This window comes from Leptonychotes weddellii, chromosome 14 (genome assembly GCF_054177405.1).
Source record: "Leptonychotes weddellii isolate Sample4059 chromosome 14, ASM5417740v2, whole genome shotgun sequence".
NCBI lineage: Eukaryota > Metazoa > Chordata > Mammalia > Carnivora > Phocidae > Leptonychotes > Leptonychotes weddellii.
This window is the reverse complement of record NC_138382.1, coordinates 49,665,754-49,682,403: the sequence shown is the minus strand read 5'-3', so window position 1 is coordinate 49,682,403 and position 16,650 is coordinate 49,665,754. Positions and strand designations below refer to the sequence as shown.

At 48.0% G+C, this 16,650-nt stretch overlaps 1 protein-coding gene across 4 annotated transcripts in view; it reads left to right on the top strand.

The window, feature by feature from the left end:
• The window catches only part of FBXO10 (F-box protein 10), a 52,880-nt gene that overhangs the window by 22,787 nt on the left and 13,443 nt on the right, over positions 1-16,650 (top strand). For all 4 annotated transcript variants that reach the window (XM_081803193.1, XM_081803192.1, XM_031023535.2 and 1 more), the window contains 4 exons: positions 3,133-3,723; positions 7,149-7,982; positions 12,570-12,719; positions 14,978-15,114. In XM_081803193.1, coding sequence (XP_081659319.1) covers positions 3,139-3,723; positions 7,149-7,982; positions 12,570-12,719; positions 14,978-15,114 — 1,706 coding nt within the window. In that variant the 5' untranslated portion in view covers positions 3,133-3,138. The remainder of the gene's footprint in view (positions 1-3,132; positions 3,724-7,148; positions 7,983-12,569; positions 12,720-14,977; positions 15,115-16,650) is intronic.

Sequence of the window (16,650 nt, the reverse complement as noted above, 5' to 3'; positions counted from 1 at the left end):
GGAAGGGGCAGAGGGAAAGGGAGAATCTCAAGCAGACTCCCTGCTGAGCACAGAGCCCGACGTGGGACTTGATCCCACAACCCCCAGATCATGACCCAAGCCGAAACCAAGAGTTGGACACTTAACCAACTGAGCCACCCAGGCGTCCCTTATGTTTTCTCCTAGAAGCTTTATAGATTTGGTTTTTGTATTGAGGTCTAAAATCAATCTTAAATTTTTGTACATGGTATATGTCAGAAGTTCATTTTTTCATATGAATGTTAAGTTTTTCCAGCACCATTTGGTGAAAAGGTTTTTGTTTATTCATTGAATTGCATTGATATTTTGTCAAATTGGTATGTTTCTAGACTCTATTTTCCTTATACCCATACCACACTGTCTTGTGGCTGGCATATTGAGGGAATCTACATTATGTTGTCTTTTTTTTTTTTTTTTTTAAGTGGTAAATAGTATTCTAACAGACAATTAAGTTACTGGCAGAATCCTTTGATTCTATCAGGCTTGCTTTTATTCTTATAATTTGAATCTGTTCCTGTGGCATATCCTTTCTGAGTCTCAACGTGAACACTTCCTATTCTGGGCTGGACTACCATTATCTCCCAGCTCTGCGTGATCTCTAGTATCACCATTTACCCCATAACAGGCGGTCTCTGCTAAGTCCAATGAAGGCATGCCCTGTGCATGTGCAGTCCAGCTTTGAGCCGAGAAAGTGCCCACCCACCCCACCCTGCCTCACAGATTCCAGCCACTTGAGCATCACAGAACTCAGATCTGCCTGCTCATCGAGACTACCACTCTGCTTGAGTGCCATCTCCCTACCCCACAATGAGAAGGTACCCCCAGATGAAAGCTAGAGCAGTCACATCCTCCCCTGCTATGTTTCCCTTCTCTCAAAGATTACCGTCCTGTGCAGTTCAATTCCTGAAAGCATGTTTTCAGTCCACCTTTATAGTTTTCCATGGCAGGAGGGAGATTCTAGTTCCAGTTATTTTGTAACGGCTTGAAGTGTAAGTTGAGGTTCAGTTTTGGATATAATGCTGAGTTTTTAGTATCTGTGGAACATCCCAAGTAGAAATGCTCAACAGGCAATCGGGTATCTGTATGGAAGGCCTGAGAGAGACTATTGGAGATTCAGATTTTTACAGTTGAAGCCAAGGGAATGGATGTGATCACCTAGCTATACTTACCTTCTTAGAATAGAGAAGGAGTAGAAAAACTGTTTTCTCTTAAAAAGCCTGAAAAGGTATGGCTAAAGAAGGAGGTGAAGAACAGGAGACATGGGTATCACGGAGACCACTGTGAATAAAGCAGTGTTCGTGTGGGGAAGTCACAGCTACCAGGAGCCCAACCTTTGTTCTGTGATGCTTGCCAGTCCAGAACCTAGCTTTTCTTCAGTGCTGTCAAGGACTTAGTAAAGTCTTACTAGGTGATTGTTATAGAAGAACCTATATACCCAGGTCCTAATACTAATCTATAGAGTTAAAGCAAGACCTGTTACGATGAAGCTCAGAATTCTTGTAGTCATAATCACACATTTGTGCTTCTATAGCCTTCCTGGGCCTGTATAGCTGACAGGTATGATCATCATGCTCATAAAATGGAGAGGAAAACCAAGGCCTTGAAGAGGTTAACAACTTGATTACAGTCTGTTGTGAAGTCTGCCCTATTTCCAATTTTAGTTTCTAGTTGTCCAGAGACTTTACAGGTTTTCAGACTTGGAAGTTGCTCTGGGTCATCTAATGCAGTCCCCTTGTGTTTTAGGTGGGGAAATGGACACTCATAAATGAGAGGACTTTAGCTAGGTATAAATAACAAATTCAGTGAAGCCAACTTGAGCAAAAAGAATTTATCACAAGAGTACAGAGCTAGCTGATGGAATTCAAAAGGCAAAGATAAAGCTGAGTTTTGAGCATAGGCTGGAGCCATGACCTGGAGTGCTATAGAGAAACTGGGATGCCCCTGGTTTCTGCCCTTTTCTCTGTTTCTGTCTCCTGATTCATTCTTCTCTCAGTGTAGACTAACTTCTTCTGCCCCACCCCACCCCCACCCCCTTGCAGAGAAAATGGTCACTAGCAACTTTTTCTGAGTTTATATCTTAGGAAAGAAGCCATTCATTCTCTTCCATTCAGGAAAGAATTCAACCAATTCTAGAATTGCAACTCCTATTCCCCTGGAGATCTCAGTGGCCCAGTTAGAGCCATCCAGAGTCCAGCTGCCAAGGGTCTGGAGTAGTATCATTCTACAGGCATGGCTACCAGGGAGCCCTGCATCTCTGAGTATGTGGGGTAAATTTTGGGGGGGGGGGCGCAGAGAGCAAGGGGGCAGATGGCTGGGCAGCCAGTAGGGTAGGTGCTTAGTAGGACAGTAGGGTTGCATCAGTAACCAGTAGCAGAGCCAGGACCAAAACCCACAGCCTCTGATCCAGCATCAGTGTTTCCTGAGGCTGCCTTACATGGGAAAACAGTGGTAATTATTTGGTCTGGTAACAGGAAAGGCAGACAGATGGACACTCATTGCCTCAGTTCTTATTCCTCTTAGTGTGAAGAACTAGAGGTCCCTTCCCTGGGAGTCGAGGGAATCCAGAGCTCTAGGACTGTAACAGCCAAAGGGGGGTTCCATTAGTCCAAAATCTTAGTGACAAGTCATAGAAACCTAAGTCAAACCAGCTTAAGCAAAAAAGGGTATTTATTAGAAGGTCATTAGGTACCTCATGGAACTGAAGAAAGAACCGAAGATTCCAGGGCAGCTTTCAGGAATCTGGAATCAGTACCACCAGGACTCATACACACGTGATCACTTTTTTTCTTTATCTTTTTCACTTTTCATCTTTCATTTCCTCATTTCTGCTTGGCTCTGGTACCACAAGGTTTTCTCCACAAGTGGGGAACATGGCTGACAGCAGTTCGCAGGTCATATCCGCAGAGTGTCTGACCAAGAGAAAAGAGTCTTCCCTGCTGACTCCAGGCAGAAAAATCCCAGAGAATTCCAGTTGAGGAGATGGAGTCCTATGATTGGCTGGGCCTTGTTCACTTTCACACCCTTGGGGTCAGGAGAAGGCAGGGAATATTTCAAGAAGGGGGAGCTGTAAGCAGGGTCAGCAAAAACCTCTTTTGTTTTGTGTCTGTCTCCCAGGTGACCATGGAGGCAGGCGGCCTCCCCTTGGAGCTGTGGCGCATGATCTTAGCCTACCTGCACCTGCCCGACCTGGGCCGCTGCAGCCTGGTTTGCAGGGCCTGGTATGAACTGATCCTCAGTCTCGACAGCACTCGCTGGCGACAGCTGTGTCTGGGATGCACCGAATGCCGCCACCCCAACTGGCCCAACCAGCCTGATGTGGAGCCTGAGTCTTGGCGGGAGGCCTTCAAGCAGCATTACCTTGCCTCCAAGACGTGGACCAAGAATGCCCTGGATTTGGAGTCCTCTGTCTGCTTTTCTCTATTTCGCCGGAGGAGGGAACGCCGTACCCTGAGTGTTGGGCCAGGTCATGAGTTTGACAGCCTGGGCAGCGCCTTGGCCATGGCAAGCCTGTATGACCGAATTGTGCTATTTCCAGGTGTGTATGAAGAGCAGGGTGAAATCATCCTGAAGGTGCCCGTGGAGATCGTAGGCCACGGGAAGTTGGGTGAGGTGGCCTTACTCGCCAGCATCGATCAGCACTGCTCCACCACACGCCTGTGCAACCTTGTCTTCATGCCGGCCTGGTTCTCACCCTTCATGTTTAAGGTGGGTGCCCACATCCAGATGGGTGGCCTCTCTGGTCCGACGACTTGGGCCTCTTCTCAGTGGGTTTGCAACCCCTTTTTTGTTGGAATTGAGGGCTTTGTCACTGTTCCTATAACACTCCTGAGTTCTGCAGCAGTTGAGAAATGGGCAAGGGATCAGTAACGATCAACATTCTGCTTTATTCCTGGCAAAACTGTATTAAAAAATAAGCCGGGGACTCAAGACCCAAACTGCTTTGTACTTCTTTCCTTCCACACTGAATGAACTGGCACCACAAGTGGAATAGCTAGGTGGAAAATCCAGGTCCGGGAGTATACCACACAGTGACAGGAAGCAGAGAACACTTCATGCCCAGAGACGGCCAAAGTCAGGGGACGCTATGCAGGACCAATGACCTTTAGCATGTTAGCCCCACCCTGTGGAGGAGGGTCAGGGAAGGTCGGGCTTTTACCAAGGGTGACTGGGGAGAGGGCCAGGAAATACCAGCCCAACACTTAACCTTCTAGGAACACAGAGCACAGGCTGTATTCAAAGCAAAGAATGTATTGACATGTTGGTAGCTCCCGGCAGAAGAGTCTATACAGCTTTACATTGCCTAGAAACATTATAATATCTGGATTTCAGACCTAGTCAGTAATAATTATATTGCCACTATGACTACCAATCACAACACGTTGTCTCTCGGGTTTGTAATGATCATCATACAACCAGTCATTTACAGTACACTTACTATGTGGCTGGCGTATGCTTTCCAGCCATTAGTAAGAGGGGTCGTGCCATCTGGTTTTATAGATGAGCAAACTGAGGCTCAGCAAGATTAAGTGACATACCCAGGTCTCAGACTTAGTAAGGAACAGAGCGAGGATCCAAAGCCTATATTCATAATCTAGGTGACTATCCATCTGTGACTTCATTTGATCCCCACAACAAATAGTTGTGGTAGACAGTAGACATGGTATCCCCATTTTGCCGATCAGGGGCACTAACGCTCAGAGATGCTAAGTAACTTTCTCAGGTGATTAATTAGTGAGGTCAGAACTCAAATTCTAAGTACCTTTGAAATTACATTGTGCTGGATTCCTTGGAAACTTAAAAGCCTGTTTTTTAGGCCTAGAATGTTTCAGGAGGACTGATGTACAACTCCTGTGCTGGTCTGCAGACCCAGAAGAGTTTGATTCAAGACCCTTCACGTTTCATACAACATTTACTCTTAGAGTAATATGTTCATTTCGGCCTCTCCTTTTCCCTTGGAAGTGCAGCCTCAGACGCTCGGGAGTTGGGCCTGGCATATATTAGTGCTCCGTCCATGATCGTCTTTTAAGTGAAAACAGGACAAGGGGCTAGGATGACCTTGCCTTTAAAATGCAAAGACCAGGGTGATTTCACAGCGGTTATGAATTTTATTATACTATGAAGGCTATGGTCTGATTTCACAAAGCCTGTATTATGTTCTCCTGATATTACATGTCCTTGACATTACCTCAAACGCCCCATATTATTATGGGATCATATGAAATTTAAACAAATTCTTACTGGTGAACATTTGTTATTTCCATTTAAAAACTGTGTGACATTAATGATGTGATTTTCATCTTTTCATTGTTTGAATCTCATAATCGTGTATTTCTATAGTATGATTTCCAGATCACAGTTGCATGTTACACATTCCGTTATATAGTGCTTTTCAAAAGATATGTATTGCCACCAAGAAAGAAAAACATGTAACTGTCATTTCTGCATCAGTAATTAACATATCTGATGAAACCACCAAATCCCAAATTTCTCTATTATTTATTTCATGGGGATGAGGGAAGAATATGGGAAGTGACTTCTGAGGAGAACCCCAGCAATGGCTCTGCATCTCCAAATAGCTGGTGTTCATCTACAGAGAGGACCCAGTAAGAGAAAATAGACTTAAATTGCTGCAAGAAAAAATTAAGTTAGCCATAAGGAAGAGCTTATAGGGGTTAAGGCGAGTAAGTTCTGGGCCAGGCTCTCCAGGGTGCTCACTGCTAGAGAATGTAAAAACTGTTCAGGGCTGGATATGTCTGGATTACTCAGTGGGATCATGAAACCCTCCCTCATTTTCTGGTTCAAATCCATCTGATGGAATTTAGCGTGAAATCCGGAAACAGTTCTTTTTCAGGAATATAGAGTAGCTGTGCTTCTCAGCCAGGCCTGGGAGCTAAGGGACTCAGGTGAGTGGTGCGTGGGATTCAGCACTTCCCCACCCCAGAGGAGTCTCTGCTCTTTGTGTCCCTGGCCCCAGGTAATGGTAGCTAATTTTCAGTGGGTGCCAGCTTTGTACCTGGCTCTCTACCTTGTGCTTTGTTGGCTGGCAGGCCCCCTATTGCATACAAAGCCTCAGAGAGATGAAGTCCTATCCAAAATAACACACTTGAAAGAGGCAGAGCTGGGAGTTATTCCTATGCGGTCAGACTCCAGAGCCCATCTTAACTCCTGCTCAGTACTGCCGGGCCATGACAGCTTACCTTGTCCCCCTCTTTAGGGACACAGCCTGCTGTCCTTTGCTGTGCCCCTCCCCCCCCCACACACATGTACCGGTTGCCACACAGGCTGGACTCTTTCCCAGAACTGTGGCTGGGCCTCCGCAATTGCCTGCCCAGCCCAGCCCAGCCCAGGCAGGGTTCAGCTCCTCCTGGCCTGTCTTCTGTCAGCTCTCAGGCTTCTGCCTGGCTCTGTCCTGAGTTCAGATGCCAAGCTGGTGTTCTGTGGGGTGTTGCAGGGCTGAGAGAGGATGGTGAAGGGAGGATGTGCTCAAGGGGTGAGACCTAGTGAGACACCTCATGATCTTACGCTTTCTTCATGTAACCAAGACACCGAGCTGGGACTCCCTTGCCCTTCAGGGGTCACAGTAAAGTTGTGCTCAAATCCCAGCCAATTCTTGGTTTATGAAAGTCCAAAGCGCTCCCTGTCATTCCTGATCATCCCTAGAGTGATGCTCGCCCTGCTGGTTCACCTCCTGTGTTACCATGTTGACTCCATCTCACCCAGCATCCCTCTGAGCTTCAGCTTCTTCCCTCTTCCCCATCTTCACCCCTCAGAGTTTATATTCTCACTAGACACTAATTGAGTACTGGGAGAATTTACTTGAGATTTGAGGTCTTTAGGAAGGGCCCTGTTGCAGAGTGTGAACTTTTCTGCCTTTATCCATTTCCAGTCCCTTTGGGATTGGAAGGAGGGAAAGGCAGCAACTCCAAATTATCCTTCCTCTGATGCAGAGCAGCTTCCTGTCCCCATCCCCCTGTGTGGGGGCTGACACATGTCCTTAGGAAGGAGGAGAACAGGATCAGCAGGACAAATGGCCTCTCCAGGCTCCACCCTCCTTAAAGAGCAATTAGAGTACTGACTGGCAAAACAATTCTTATCCCTGTTTTATCCATTTTCTCTTTTCTATTCCTCAGACAACATCGGGTCATGTTCAGTTTGACAACTGCAACTTTGAGAATGGGCACATCCAGGTCCATGGCCCAGGCACCTGCCAAGTGAAGTTTTGTACCTTCAAAAACACCCATGTTTTCCTGCACAATGTGCCCTTGTGTGTCCTGGAAAACTGTGAATTTGTGGGCAGTGAAAACAACTCTGTGACTGTTGAGGGCCACCCATCTGCAGACAAGAACTGGGCCTACAAGTATCTACTAGGGCTTATCAAGTCTTCACCCAGCATACTCCCCACAGAGGACTCTGACTCTTTAATGTCCCTAGACCTGGAGAGCAGGGACCAGGCCTGGAGCCCAAGGACCTGTGACATTGTCATCGAGGGCAGCCAAAGCCCTACCAGCCCAGCTTCTACCTCCCCAAAGCCAGGCTCCAAGGCTGGCTCACAGGAGGCAGAGGTGGGCAGTGATGGGGAAAGGGTGGCCCAGACTCCAGACAGCAGCGATGGAGGCCTGAGTCCTAGTGGTGAGGATGAGGATGAGGACCAGCTCACATACAGACTGTCCTACCAAGTGCAGGGCCCACGCCCTGTACTGGGGGGCTCCTTTCTCGGCCCACCACTTCCAGGAGCATCCATTCAGCTGCCCAGTTGCCTAGTGCTGAACTCACTGCAGCAGGAGCTGCAGAAGGACAAGGAGGCCATGGCACTGGCCAGCTCTGTGCAGGGCTGCCTCATCCGCAAGTGCCTCTTCCGGGACGGGAAGGGAGGTGTCTTTGTTTGCTCCTATGGCCGAGCCAAGATGGAAGGAAACATCTTCCGGAACCTGACTTATGCGGTGCGGTGTATACATAATAGCAAGGTACCATCATAAGGTTTACTCTACAGACCCTTGAGGCCTTACTGGGTCACTAGGAACATGATTTTGATTAATGAGAGAAGGTTCCTGTGGCTATACACAGGAAGGCTTTGGTGAGGCTGTTTTGCATTTTTTTTAAATCATCTTTTTTTCAGCTTATAACACACCCTTGCCTTATGTCCGTCATCTGATTTGGACAGAGCAGAAACCATTCTTCCCATTTTACAGAAGAGGAAACAGACCCAGAGGGGAAATGTGACTCACTTGGGGTCACACAGCAAGTTAATGGCAGAACTAGGACTAGAACCCAGGTTTTCCAACTCCTTTCACTATGTCATGCTGTTTCTCAAATATGTCCCCAAGTCCTAGTAGAAGGAACAAGGGCTCTTTAGCCTGGATGAGAGAAAATTGAGGGACACATGATCACTGGCTTTGATCCAAACTGGAGAAGGCTTCCCAGAAGAGGTGTCTAAGCTGTGTAGGATGAGTAGAGGACAGCCAAGGAAAGTGGTGTGCGTGTGGTTGAAAGGGTGCAGAGTGAGGGCATTCCAGGCAGCCAGAACATTCTATGCTGGGGCCTGGGTGTGAGGCTGATTGTAACAGTGTGCTGAGGATGGAGGAGTGGTTGAAAATGAGGCAGGGGAGGTGAGCAGAAGCCACCTCGCCCCGGGCCTGGAAAGCCCCTTTGAGAGACACTGGGACTTTATGCTAAGAGCAGTGCGTCCTGCCACTGATGCCGTCATGACCCTGCGGTCTCTTGGGGCGCCGTGGGACAGTCCACAGATCCTCCAAACTGCTGAGCACACGAAAGGCTTCTGAAAGGAAAGACACAGCCTTTTGGAAGAAAGCATGGCCTAGCTCCTGGGTTTGAGTCTTACCTCTCCACTGACTCACCACGAGCGTTACTGTCCTCTTCTGTAGAATGGAAATAAGCATCCCTGCCTTGCCTCTCTCACTGGGGTTTGTGAGGCTCCAGTGCCGTAAAATTGGCAGAGCACCTAGTAAGCTGCAGGGCATCGTACACGTGTCACGTGTGAGACTCACAGATCTCTGCAGGCTGCTAGAATGGTTAACAGCAATCACATCTGATTGCACTTTGTCCAGCCCACTTCCAAAGAGGATTTTAAAGGGTGGTGTTACCCTGAAAGAACATCAGACTACTATATAGAGAATAAAAGATGATGGTCAGATCAAAAGGATGGGTGATAGTTGTGCTCTCAGGTACCACGATGAAAGGATCTGGTCTGAGCCCCCAGGAGGGTCTTCCCTCTTGCATAGTTATTACGAGTGTGGCTTCTGAGTCGAATTCTGCCTCTGCCCCCTAATAGCTATTGTCCTTTGGACTAACAATACTGTCTGCCTCCCACGTGTGGTAAAGACTAACTCAGGTCGTATATATAAAGTTCTTAGCAATATGTCTGGCACAGAGCAAGTGCTCAACAGATTGTTGTTGTTGTTGTTGTTGTTGATTTTTTAGAAGCGCTATTACAGTCCGGCGTGGGAGGTGCTGTGGGTGGCGTAGGCGCCCAGCCTCAGGGAGAGGGTCCCTGGAGGAGCAGTGCCTGGGCTGAGCTGTGTAGGAGCTGGCAACGGGAAGCTGTGAGACACGGAGGTGTGCTTGAAGGCCAGATGTGAGAAAGGACGCCGTACATTTAGAGAGTCACCAACGACTCAAGCAGCCAGAGCATGAGCTGATGGCTGCGACAGGGGACCAGGGAGTCCGCAGGAGTCAGCTAGCTGAGGCACAGAGGGCTTGCCACAGAGATTGGAGTTTGCTGTGAAGGCAAGGGAAACTCACGGACAGATTTTAAGCAGAGGAGAACTGTGGTCAGATCTGTATTTGGAAAGCTTTCTGGGGAATGGAATGGAGGGGAGCAAGGCTGGAGGCAAGACCAGTGAGGGGCAGTGGAAAACTGTGGTCCAGAGATGGAGAGGAGGGGACAGAGCATTCTGGAAAGGTAGAAGGGAGGGCTTTAGGAGGGAGCAGTCAAAGGCATGAGGCTGAGGCTTCTGGCCTGAGCGGCAGAGGCATCAGCAGGAACATGGGAGGTTAGAGTGTGGAGACAGATGCTGAGTTTGGGGCATTTCCAACATCTAGCAGAGATGCTGTCTGGTTACCTGGGTCTGGAGCTTTGGGGAGAGATGTGCCCTGCCAGGCAGACTTGGAAGCAGGTGGTAGCTGGGAGTCATTGAAAAGGAAAAGTTTATGTGAAAAGTTATACAACCTTACTTGTAGCCCTTTTAAACAATTGCCTCCAGGGGCTTCTGGCAGGAATTGTGCAGCCTATAAATTCCTAGTGAGTCTCTAGCAAGGAACCTAAGAAACTGATATTCAGGATTTTTGACTTAAAAAAAAAAAAATCCGGGCGCCTGGGTGGCTCAGTTGGTTAAGCGACTGCCTTCGGCTCAGGTCATGATCCTGGAGTCCCTGGATCGAGTCCCGCATCGGGCTCCCTGCTCAGCAAGGAGCCTGCTTCTCCCTCTGACCCTCCCCCCTCTCATGTGCTCTCTCTCTCTCATTCTCTCTGTCTCAAATAAATAAATAAATAAATCTTTAAAAAAAAAAAAAATCCATGAATCTCCTGAGTATCCAGCATCAGGTACTATGTGCTGAGTGGCATTCATACAAGCAGGGAGCTGTGGGCGGGGGTGCCAGGCCTGCTGAGCTGGTCCCATGCCCACGAGCAAAGCCTTGATCCGGTGGCCGGAGGGCAGCCACCCCTCCCTGCCCTCTAGAACATCCCCAGGGGAGTAAGGCTGACAGAAAGAGCCCAGTTGCTTCGGGCTCCACAAAGAAGACTGGTGTTTATCTTGCTGTTTTGTGTACCTTGTATAGAGACTGAGGTCAATTGCATTTATGTGTGGAGATGGGCATACCTCTTCTTTTGCCAGACCTTTAGAGGACCAGGTTTTGGGTCAGTCTAGTGAGGATTGAGCTGGTTTGGGTTTTGTTATTATCCTCCGCCTACCATAGGCTTCATGTTCTTTACCTTCTCCTGGTTTGCCAGTAGGCTTTGCTCTGCTCCCTGTCCTCCCAGCAGTAGACTGCTTTCACTTGTGGCTCTGGCTGGTGGTAGGGTTTCTCGTGTACGTTTGTCCTTAGTCTTAGGTAGGTGCTGTGTCTGTGGGCTTGGAAGTAGGTCCTGCCTCACCCCCAGCATGAGGGGGACTCTAATGATCGGAGCCTGAGGTGGGGTTTTTTCTTTCATTTCCTTGAGAGTGACAGGGCTTGCTGCCCTTCTCCCAGCTGCTTCAGCCTTGTTCAGCAGGAACGTTGGGGAGAAAACTCCAAGAGGGGCTCAGTGCTTTTCCCACAGTGGCTGCACTGTCTTTTCCCCATGCCTGTGCCATGAGGGAGGCTGTCCCCAGTCTCTTGTCCGGTCCCCAGTCTTTCCCCAGGAGCACCTAGCGAGGCGTGTGGAAAAGGGAACAGACACACCTACTCCCAGAGTTTCCGCACCCTCAACGCTAGTTCACACTTGGCCTTTAACAGTTCGCTAAAACTTGTAGCTGGGCTCTTACCGGTTCGTGGGGCACCTGCATCTGCACAGGCAGGCACGGGCTCACATCTCATCTCCTGGGAGGTGCCTGTTGTCCTTGGATTTCAGGCTCCTTGCTTGTCCTGCCACCTCAGCTCTCTGATGCATTCAAGAAAGTGTGTGTTGTTGCATATTATCTGATTCTGTTCTTGTAGGTGTGGGAGCAATGAATGCTCTTATCAACTTTCTCGATCCTAAACGGAAGGCTTCTCCTTGAAGCTGTACTTCTGTTCTACTTTACCACTCCCAGGCTTTTATTTTAGTGTAATATATCGTTTATCCTAATGTAATATATTTTACTATTAATACAAAGTTGCTTAAAATAATACAAATATATTCTGAATTTTTAATATGCTTATTAAATAGGGGAAAAAAATGTGAGTGGCAATACATCCCCTTAAATAAGCTGTGTGCTGGGTTGTGGTACCTTGTTTAAAGGAGGCTTCCTTGTACCAATACTTCTAATTGTCCCGTAGTTTGGAGTACCAAGGGTTTTTCCACCCCTGGACCATACACCCAAGAAAGATTCAGAATGGACAAGAATAGGACTTTGTCTTACAAAGTAAAAGAGAAGGTAGGAGGTTATTCTCAGGTGCTTTCTCAGGCAGGTGAATTTTAGCAAAGGCACATGTGGGAATTTGATTCCATTCATTGTAGCTTGGAACCTGGGGAGATCTTCATGTGACCCCAGTCCACATAGAGTTTGAAGACCACCAAATCCCATCTTCTCTGAGGGTCCCTTCCATCCCGTCATCCAGTTATTCTGCTCGCAATTTGTGACTACGGGGCACGGGGCCAAGCTTCAGTCTGGGTTTTATTAAAAAAAAAAAAAAAACCACTGCGGTTGGTAAGGAGCCTGCGGGGCAAAGCCAAGCAGGGCTCAGAGCTTGCTCCGCTCCTGGGAGTACACAAGGTGGGAAGAGGCGGCCCTTGCCTGTGGGCGGAATAGCATGGAGGGAGCAGATGGTAAGAAAAGGACTCAAGTGTTCCCCAAGTGGTTTTATAAAAAACCCGTGACAAGAAAACAAATGGCTTTCTCTTTTCTGCCTAGATTGTCATGCTCAGGAATGACATTCACCGTTGCAGAGCGTCAGGCATCTTTCTTCGCTTGGAGGGCGGAGGCTTGATCGCTGGCAACAACATTTACCACAATGCGGAGGCTGGCGTAGACATCCGGAAAAAGTCCAACCCACTCATTCTGGTACTTCTGTCTTCATGCTCTTTTAGGTGGCTCTTGGTTCTCAAGCCTTTTCTGAGATTATTTAAGTAAATGTTGCCATCTTGAGTTTGTTTATTTTTAAAGACTTTATTTGAGAGCAAGGACAAGAAGGGGGAGGGTCAGAGGGAGAAGAAGACTCCCCACTGAGCAGGGAGCTGGATGCGGGGCTCGAGATGCCGGGACTCCGGGATCATGACCTGAGCCGAAGGCAGACACTTAACTGACTGAGCCACCCAGACGCCCTGTTACCTTGAATTTGTATTGCTTCCTGCTTGCAAGTGGTTCCTTCCCTTTTCTCTGTGTGTCCTTATGACTCTGTGCCTCCCTCTTTCTTCATGTATTGGGAGTGGCTTTGAATAGATCACCTCCCTCCAGTCTCCTTGTCAGTAAGAAATAGGACTGGATAGACAGGGAAATTTCACAGAGCACTTCCTCAGCCCTGATAGGCTCTGGTTGGTTTTGAGTTTGATAAAAATAAAGCTATATCTGCCCTACAAGACACCTGGATCAAAAATAAAGCACCAAGTTAGATCATTCTTCACAATAAAAAGGACATTTAAGATATTTAGTTCTGAAGATTGTTTCATGGATATTGTGAAATCATGTGAGTTTGATTTTACACCAATGAGAAAGCCACTTAAGATGGTAGAATATGGGACCAGTGATATGAGAGAACAGCCCCTTTTCCTACTCTGGGCTTCCCTGAGAGACACATTTCCTAGGAAGTAGGAGATGTGTCAGACTTCTTATGGACTTGAAAAAGTAATATCCACCCTTATACATAGTGCTTATTGTATGCCACACACTGTTCTGAGCACTTTGTATATATTTACTTATTTATGGTTTAATCTTTTCACAGCCCTGTGTGGTAGAATTATTGTTTATCCCCATTTTACAGATGAGGATACTGAGGCACAAAGAGACTAAGGATGTTGCCCCAAATCACACAACTCATGACAGAGCTGACAGGCAGTCTGACTCAGGGTTGATGTTCTTGACGCATTATATTAGACTGCCCTCGCAAAATGCAGATGGAGGGCAGTCCCTAACTCTGTTTAAAAAGACATGCCTGACCAGTGTCCTCTTTCAACCCCTCCCCTCACTGTGTCTGCCAGGCAGCTGGCATCTGACGCACAGCCTTGGCTGAGGAAGTTATCTCCACTGTTGCCAGAGAGATGAGAGGAGTTTGCCTTCCCGGGGCAGAGGGGACAGGCCAGTTTGGCAGGGGGAGGAGGAGGGGGCGTCATGTTTCTGCCCTGGTTTCCTGAAAGGGTGTGGGGGATGGAAATGCCACTGCTTACGCTTCTCTCGCCGAGCTTTTCAACCTGTGAGCGATTTCTGTTAGGCAGTGGTTGCCCGGTTGAGTCTGCCAAATCCTTCAGGAGAAAATCTGGAAAGTGAGTAAGAATAGGAGAGCTTACAGTGTGGCACATTTTCAAGCAAGCTAGAACTTTGTTTTTGTTAAATCGTTTTGGAAGAGAAACCGCTAACTTCCTGGTTTAAGTACAGGAATGTATTTAGGCTGTAAATTAACAGAGTGAAAGAATTTTATTATCATTTATTATGATCTAAAAATGTTGTCACTGTGCAAAAGCAGGTAACCGGGAAACTAAGCTTCAGATCTGGCTCTGCCCCACACTGTGTGACCCTGGGCCTGCTTCCCCATTCGTACAAAGAGATACTCGAAATAAATCTAAGGGTCTTTGTAGCGTGCACACCCTCTGTGCTCTCGTGCCCCATGGAACCACCAGGCTCCCCAGAGCCGCACCTTTCCACAGGCCCTCCCTGAATGGGAAGTGAGGAATAGGATCCAGATGGCTCTCCCCCTTCCTTGAAGGTGGCCCGCTTGGGACTACACGTGGCCAACATTGTCATATAGTGGGGGCTGCCCTTCCCGGAGAGGTGGGCTCCCTGGCTCCAGGGTGGTGTGGCCTGGCCAGATGAATGGGGGGTGGGGGGAGCTCTGGAGGCTCAGCGGTTTTCAGTGGCGTACTTTGGAGGTGGAGGCAAGAGGCTGGGTGGCGAAGGCTCCTCTCTGGATTCTCCCTTACAGCTCTGCATGTGTGTGGCGGGGCAGCAGCCTGGTCCATTCATTTTGTCTTATGCTAGCTAAGGGTCTTCAGTGGCGTTGTTTTCTCCACTGTGTTCACACTGGCCCTGCTGTGGGGCGGCAGTTGAGCACTCTGCTTCTTGCTGGCTGGTCTGATCTGTCTTCTGTGCTGTCTCATGTTCCCTTGCAGTGTAACCAGATCCACCATGGCCTTCGTTCTGGCATTGTCGTCCTTGGTAATGGGAAGGGCATCATCCGGAACAATCAAATCTTTTCAAATAAGGAGGCTGGCATTTATATCCTGTACCATGGAAATCCAGTCGTGAGGTATGTATGCTGTACTCAGACCATCCTCACCCGTGGTCCCTTCGAACCTCTGTGATCTCTCTCTTTCCTACTTCCTGGCTTTCCTCCATTTGAAAACATTTTTGTTTACTAACACAACTGTATAGCAAAACAAGCAAAGACCAGACTCCACCCTGATCCCACCGTAGTAACACAAGCACTTTTGTTTGCATTCCCTTCCAGTTCATGGTGTAGCCATTCTTCTCAGCAGCCATTAGTGAGCGCCTCTGATAATGGTGGTAAAGAGGGGCACCCCCCCGCCGGAGCTTACTCTAGCATGGAGGACAAGTGTGACCAGAAATAACTCTAAGATAGAGATGGCATAAAGGTTTCAACTCACCCGACAGGTCTGTTCGGTTGAAAGTGGCTACCTAGGATGCTCTGTTAAGATCTGGCCTCAGCACAAAAGCATGCCGTGACCGATCAGCGGAGCGAGCTGTAGATGCGAGGAGCAGGGGCACTGCGGGCACTGGGAGCTGCCATCCCAGCTCTCATACACAGCAGACTGACAGACGCCATCAAGGGAATCATCTATTAAGGGGATGTGCGAAGACCTCATTTTCAAGGGGGCATGAGAGTTGGACTCTGAAATATGGGTAGGAAGTGGGCTGTCACGGAGATGGGGAGTGGACATTCCTACTAAAGGAAACCACATGAGCACAGGCAGCAGAGCACCTCATTCAGGGCTTAGCTAACAGTCCACTGTGGCTTGAGAACACATCTGACACGAGTTGTTAGGTCTTGCTTCAGGAAAATAACTGGCAGAGATGTGCAGCAAATATATTCTGAAGTGTTTTTTCCCCTTGATTATTCCATATGCACTCTTCCGTGTTGTTTCATGGCTTTTGTCAGTTTTGGAAAGTTTCAGAACATTCTGTTGTTTTGATATTCCATTATTTTTTGAACCAGTCCTATTACTGTTAGGCATCTATTTTTCACTGTTACAGGCAGCTTACTGAAAACAGTTTGTGGTCCCAGAGCTCTTTTTCCATCTTTTGCATTATTGAAGAGTATGTGTTTGTATGTGTGTTTTTCCTTTAACACACATTTGAGTGTTTACTCTCTATGTAAGGGGACAGTGATATAAAAAGTGTGTAAGAACAGTCTCTGCTCCATAGAATTTACAGTCTCATGCTGAAGACAGACACACAAATAACCCTGAGTGAAGACTCACCAAAACGAGTGCTTCTCAGGCGCCTGGGTGGCTCAGTTGGTTAAGCGACTGCCTTCGGCTCAGGTCATGATCCTGGAGTCCCTGGATCGAGTCCCGCATCGGGCTCCCTGCTCGGCGAGGAGCCTGCTTCTCCCTCTAGCCCCACCCCCTCTCATGTACTCTCTCTCTCATTCTCGCTCTCTCAAATAAATAAATAAATCTTAAAAAAAAAAACAAAAAAAAATGAGTGCTTCTCAATAGACCTTCGTGTAAGTGCCAAAGGAGCCAGCCACGATTCCAGCTGAGCGAGTCAGGGAAGGGCATGGGGGGAGCTGACAGGGAGTTGTGCCTAAAGGGTAAGTAGG